Source organism: Lactuca saligna, chromosome 3 (assembly GCF_052625555.1).
Source record: "Lactuca saligna cultivar CGN05327 chromosome 3, ASM5262555v1, whole genome shotgun sequence".
NCBI lineage: Eukaryota > Viridiplantae > Streptophyta > Magnoliopsida > Asterales > Asteraceae > Lactuca > Lactuca saligna.
The window spans coordinates 128622312-128629396 of NC_136419.1; the positions used below are offsets into that span (position 1 = coordinate 128622312).

Below are 7085 nucleotides of genomic sequence, written 5' to 3' on the forward strand. Positions count from 1 at the left end.
CTAAATATGATTGTACATGTTGTTCTTCAATTTTGTGTTATGCAAGTTTGGACTGTGTAGTCATCTCATCTCGTGTATTTTTTTTATATTGATTTAAGCACCGCAAGATTCTTAGTTGATGGTAAAGATATAGAGATGAAATAGTAAACCATCTTAAACTCTAAAATTTTATATCAATTTTACAATTGAAATTCCTTCTCCCAAATAACTAGATCTTACTATGTATTAGCAAATGCTAGAACAATTTTCTCCCTTCTACGCTTTTATTAGATTTGTAAATTCAAATAGCATCCATATGAGAATATAAATAAAATTATAATCGCGAAATACATTTATGAAGCTTAATTTTTCATTTTGAAGTACATATATTTGTTAGGTCATGGATAATTATTAATTTTTTATATTATCGTTGTTGCAATTACCCTTGAAATTGTATGTTAAATTGTTGATTATAACTTATAAGAGCTAAACTATTTTGTTCCTTTAATTGTTGAAGGAACCGGAAATTGGTGTTGCCAAAATTAATTGTTGCCCATAGGTAATAAGCCACAAGTACATTAAATTCACATTATGTTTTATGTATCTTGTATGTAAATACTAAATACTAAATATCATTAAAACGTTGATGTTAACGGATTGATGATAAATGTGTAGTGTTACGTCTTATGAAGGTTTAAATCCATGACACTAATTGATATATCATGTGTCTCCTCCAATCTCTCAACCACTTGTCCCATGGATGGTCGCTCTTTTTTGTGTCCTGTACATGACAAAGCTAGCTGAAACGTAAGTTCAAATGCCTCTGCAGAGTATTTCCCCTCAAGCTTTGGGTCAGCAAATCCTACTATGCTTCCACCTTTTGTAAGTGATTTTGCCTATACCATTGCTTTAACTTTAGATTTTATATCCTTCACTCGAAAATAAGGTAAAAATGATAAATTTTAGGCGTCACTTTTTTTGGTAGACCTTATGGTTTACCTTCCCTATGTTGGTTGTAGGATCGGTTAGTGGGGACGCCAAATACTTATTTCTAGTTCCACCCTTAGGTGTCTAGTAATCGGTCCCACAGAGATGTTAAATCACAATGTCCTGATAATAAGGGGGTGTTTGGTTTATTTTTGAGAGGTCAAAAGTTTTTTTAGAAAAATTTACAAAAAGTTAGGTTTTCCTGATTTTTCCAAAAAGTTGATTTTTTTTATATCCAAAATCCAAAAAGTAGACTTTAAAAGTGATTTTACCAAACATCTTGTACCTTTTGTCTTTTCTTAAAAGGATTTTTGATCTCTCAAAAGATAAATCAAACACCCCCTAAGAATGGTGAGACACGTGTTTATATCTTGTATCATTTATGGATCTTTACCTCCTTATGCTACAAGTACGTGAGGACTAAAAACAGCAAAAAGAATTAAAAAAAAAAAAAAAAAAATGACAATAGCAAGATGTTTACCATCTTCTCCAATGGCATTGGTTTACTTGCATTCATGTTTATAACTCTTCTTCCCGAAAGAATTTGTAAAAGCACGATTCCAAAACTGTATACATCACCCGCTGAATTTACTTGAGAGTCAGTTTGGTACTCTGGATCAACATAACCGAATGTTCCTCTGACCTCTGAACTCGCATATGTTTTCCCAATGTCAATAACCTTCGACAATCCAAAATCAGAAAGTTTGGCCTCATAGTTCGGGCCTAGGAGTATATTTGTCGGCTGCAAGTTTATTGTAAGTGAAAATTATGAGCTCCTTATAAACCTTAATTTGTGAGCTATCAACAAGTTTTTAAGTTTGATTTCGATATTATTGGTCTAGACTATATCTTTGGTGTTACATAGTATATACCTTAATGTCACGATGAACAATGCAACCTTCTGAATATGTGTGGAGAAACCAAAGTCCTCGAGCACAATCTATAGCAATTTCAAGTCTTTGAATCCATGAAAGTACTTTGTTTTTTCCTAGACATATTTTAAAATAAAGGTTTAACATAAAAGGGGAAAAAGGTGTGTAATAAAAACTACACAAATTACCAAAAAGCCACTCTGAAAGATTCCCATTTGTACATAGTTCGTAAATAAGGAAGCATTCATCTTCGTTGTCACAATACCCTAACAATGCCACAAGATTCGGATGTCTAACAAGTGCAAGATTTCTAACTTCCCTTAGAAAAGTTTCCATAAATCCATCATCGATGATATGTTTGACTGCAACATGTTGTTTATTTGACAATATGCCCCTATACACCTTGCCTGTAATATTACATCAATTCAAATCAATGTGTTCCTAAAAATGATGTGTTTATAATGATGAAAAGGACATTAACGACATTTCACGTACAAGATATTTAGAGCAAGTCCTTCTACCATATTTTTTTCTCGTTAACTTAGTCTCGATCTCAATATGCATACCAAGCGCGGTTTGTTACAAAAGAAAGGGATTGTACAAGCTTTCCAAAGCTTTTCTTGATGATAATAGATAAAACAAAATTTTGAACCTTTTTAAATAACACAAAATTTTTAAAATTTGAGTAATGTGGTTTGGTCAAAATTGCACTTTTGATCCTTAATTTTTTTTTTGCACTCGGATCGTCCCTGTGGTTTGCTTTTATTGCGTTTTTTGTCCCTATGGTTTGGTAAAAGTTGCATGTTTGGTCTCTAACTTTATGTATGTAAGGGGCGAAAAATGCAACAAAATCAAACCACGTGGACGAAAAACACAACAAAATCAAACTATAAGGACGATCCGAATGCAAAAAAAAAAAAAAAAAAAAAAAAAAAAAGTTAGGAACCAAACATGCAATTTTAACCAAACCACAACGACGATTTCAGTGACTTACTCTTAAAATTTTGTGTGGCACATTGTTGTTTGGTTTTTCTTATTGTTGCGTAATAAACGGGTCTAAGCAAGTTATACATGAGATTAAAGCCCACCTGCTGTTCCTTCACCGATATAATTTGATTGGTCCAAGTTGTTTGTAGCATAAAGAATTTCCTTAATCGGAACTTTAAGATATCGAGACTTTTTTGGTAAATCACGCTTCATGCCTATTAAATTAAACATATAAAATTACACGAGTTTTACCATATAACTAAATAACTAAATTTTAGACAAAATTACAAATTTGGTCCTTGTATTCTCATATATTTTTGTTTAGCCAATTAGGTCCAAATTTTTTGTTTGCCAATAATGGTCCCTGTGGTTTTCATTTTTTTGACTCATCTACATTTTTTGATAAAAAATTAGTCCGAAGACCATGGACCAAGGACCAAGATTGTAATAATATTCTTTTTTTAGATGTAAACGAAAAAAATTCAAACCATAGGGACCAAAGTTGTAATATATTCCAAATTAAGTTTGGAGAATGGAAAATCAAACCATCGTCTTTTGCTCCCGCATGCATTGAATGCCATCTTCTTGCCATAATATATACACAAATAACCACTAAAGCTGAAATCCCCGACAACAATCCGATTATTGTAGAATCTGTTTGAACATAAATTAACCTTTTAGTATGACCTTTTTTAAACACTTTGATATTGTTTTAAAATGAAATGCAAGGGTCCTACCTGTTGAGTTCTTCTTTCTTCCTTTGTTTTGGTTAGTATCTACAAAGAATCATGAAAAGGTTAAGGGTGCGTTTAGTTGAAGGAAAAATGAGCCGTTTTCCGGAAAAAAATTTCCAAAAAAAATGAGAATTTTGAAAACGCGTTTAGTTCGTCTATTTTTCTAAATTTTTCACGGAAAATGAAAATTTTCCGTTTTCTAAAATTACAAAGAAGTTGTAAAATTTTGGAAAACTGATAATCATTGTTTTCCACATTTTTCTAATTCCAAATTTTTTTTATAAACACACACCCAATCCACCTCATCCACCTCTACCTACCCCACCCACTCACACACACACACACACACCCATCCACCCGTACACACACACACCAACCCACAAACACACACACACATACATACCCACTCACACACACACACACCAACCCACCCATACACACATACATACCTACCCACCCACAAACACACACACACATACATACATACATACCCACACACACACCGACCCACACACACACCAACCCACACACATACACATACATACCCCCCCCCCCTCCACACACACACACACAAACACACACATACATACCCACACACACACACCGACTCGCACACACACACACACAAACACACACATACATACCCACCCACACATACACACCTACACACACACACCAACCCACACACAAACCCACCCACAAACATACACACATACATACCCACCCACCCACACACACACACACCCACCAACCCCCCAACCCCCCCTACACACACACACCTACACCTACCCCCACAAACACACACTCGCACCCCCACCCACCCAACACCACCACGACAATCACCGACCTACCATCACCACCACCACCACTACTAACCCGTCACTAGCACCACCACCACCGCTGCCGCCACCATCACCACCACTAACACAATTGCCGCCGCCATCACCATCGCCTGTCATCACCACCGCCGCCGCCGATCCGCTACCGTCACCGCCCCCACCCATACCCTACCACCGCTACCGTTTTCTAAAAATGAAAACCGATAGAAAAATACACATCTAAACACGTTTTCTAATTTTCTAAAACTGAAAATGAAAAATGAATAAGTTTAACTAAACACGTTTTCAAAATTTTTCAATGAAAAATGAAAACGGAAAATGAAAATTGTTTTTCCGTAACTAAACGCAACCTAAGCATCTCCAAATAAACACATTGCACCATTATATATTAACTTTTTTTTTATCAATGTACTTTCATCTATTTGTATATTATAGCATCTTATTTTTATTTCGTTATATTATAACATGTGTACTTGTAATTCTTGTTGTTATTAGTACAATGTATTTTGAAAGTTCTACGAATTACAATATTGTATTGTAGTTTCGATTTTATTGTACTTTTAAAGTTCACACTAGCTATAACAAAAATATTAATTTAAATTTGGATGACATTATTATAAAATTTATAATCATATAATTTTTCAAAATTTAATGTTGAAATAAATAAATAAATAAATAAAAATGTGCTTTTTCATTAATTTTTATATAATAATGTTTCATTTTCAATTTTTTATTACAACATTATACCTTCAATTTTTTTTCTCTCTTTTTCTTATCAATTGAGTTTAATTGTACTTCAAAAATCTACTTAGTTACCTTATCATGCTTAAAAAATATTCTTATTATTAAAGCTGAATTTTTCTTTATAGTTTATACGATATCATTATAATCAAAAAGTAATAAATTAAACAAATCAATAAAAAAAATACATCTATTTTATAAGATTTAATTCTTCAACTTAAAATATTTATTCATTTATAAAAATATATGACATTTATAAAACTACAATATAAATTACCGAAACATATATACTTAGCATATATATATTAACGAATCAAATTTTTAATTATTTATCTTCATTTTCTTTATATCTTACCATTACTAATAACTTGTCCCCCAAGGCATTTGTAGACGTTTTCCTTCCAAATCAAGTCATCAATCCGACTCCCGGTCAACGTGGTCAACACTGCAAACCTGCACAAATCATCGTCACTATCTCCCGAAATCACCCCTTTAATGTCTTCCCAACTCTTCACACACTCTCCACACGACTGATTCCAATAACCCCCATCACCAATAATCGACCCACAACCCTTCGATAAACCCAAAACCTCGTCACGAAGCCGATTCGATACATCGTGAACGGAAAACGCCGCACAGCCATTGATTCCGGCAGTAAGCTTATCGATTCCACAGGTAAACACATCTGTTGTTACGTTTTCCTTCATCTTCTTCAAGCAACTCGTCTGTTCAGTTGAATTTAGGTAGATTTTTCCTGTTTCATTTGCGCGTATAGCGAGTGCATCGAGGTAGGAATTAAACGGTGATTTACAGCATTTATCTCGTAAAAAATCATCCCATGTTCCTTCTTCGCAATTTTGTGAGGTTGTTAGGCTTTTGAATTCGAGAGGGCAGTGTGTTGAAGCGGGTTGAGACGACACCGTTTTGATAATCGAACCAGTTAACCAAATAAACACGAGTAGCTTCCGAAAATCCATTAACGATGACAGATTTTCTGGAAATCGAAGTAGGAGTTTATCTGTTATGAGTAAATGAACAAATTTTAATGGAGTTTTAGGTTTTGTTTATATTGAAAATGGTTCGGGTGTAGAATGTTTGTTTGATTCAAGGGGAATCGGATACAACGTCAATTTATGTTGTGTTTTCTTTTTTTATTGTTATTGTTGTCTTGTTGTTCTTGTTGCCATTGGAGTGAGAAATCTAGTTGTCAGCGGAATTGATGGTGAAGGCCGAAGGGATATCCGAAGTTTTAGTTTTGTGCTTTGGTAGGTTGTACGTTGTATTGCTATGGTTGTACTTATGTGTATTTTATGTGGGTTGGATAGAAGATTCAACATGAAGGATTTGCCAATTTGGAGTTTAAGGATATATTATTTTGTAATATTCAAGGAAATGTGTTGTTTTATTTGGTAATTATCGTTTATTTTGTAATTTAATATTATATAGGGTTATAAACGAACTGAACGTTCAGCGAAATGTTTGTGAACCGTTCGGCAGAAAGTTCGTTTAACGAACGAATATAAACACAAAGTATCGTTTGATTAGCTAAACCAATGAACATGAACAATGGTCTGATTCATTCAATTATGTTTGTGAACGTTTGTTTATGTAGCTCGTTTATGTTCGTTCATATAAGTTTATTTTATGTTCACATATGATTAATTGTGTTTGATTGCACTAGTGTATTATATGTTCATCTGTTCATACATCTTCAATTATGTTTTTTTTGTTTATCTTTGCTCATTTATGTTTATTTGTTTATGTTCATTTAGCATGTTCACAAACATAAACTAAACGAACGAACATTAACAATTTAATTTATTAAATGAATGAATATGAATAAGTAAATTCGTTTGTTTATCCGTTCATGTTCGTTTATTTGTTCGGCTAACTTAAACAAACAAACATGAACAAGCCTCGTTCGTGTTCGTTCAATACAACCCTAA

At 33.5% G+C, this 7085-nt stretch overlaps 1 protein-coding gene across 1 annotated transcript; it reads right to left on the reverse strand.

Annotated features, from left to right (window-relative positions):
• Window positions 1–512: 512 nt before the first annotated feature.
• On the reverse strand, window positions 513–6304 carry LOC145037229 (senescence-induced receptor-like serine/threonine-protein kinase). Its single transcript, XM_078985845.1, has 8 exons — window positions 5495–6304; window positions 3563–3601; window positions 3372–3479; window positions 2927–3040; window positions 2027–2245; window positions 1839–1954; window positions 1448–1708; window positions 513–875 (listed from the first exon to the last, which is right to left on the reverse strand). The coding sequence occupies exons 1-8, from the start codon at window positions 6114–6116 to the stop codon at window positions 657–659; spliced, it is 1698 nt and encodes a 565-aa protein (XP_078841971.1). The 5' UTR covers window positions 6117–6304; the 3' UTR covers window positions 513–656.
• Window positions 6305–7085: the final 781 nt, after the last annotated feature.

Coding starts and splice junctions, on each gene's coding strand:
- LOC145037229 (XM_078985845.1), bottom strand. CDS start 6,116: ATGGATTTTCGGAAGCTACTCGTGTTTATTTGGTTAACTGGTTCGATT. Junction 3,480..3,562: donor AAGAAAGAAGAACTCAACAG/GTAGGACCCTTG, acceptor ATGTTCAAACAG/ATTCTACAATAATCGGATTG. Junction 2,246..2,926: donor TATCGGTGAAGGAACAGCAG/GTGGGCTTTAAT, acceptor GTAATATTACAG/GCAAGGTGTATAGGGGCATA.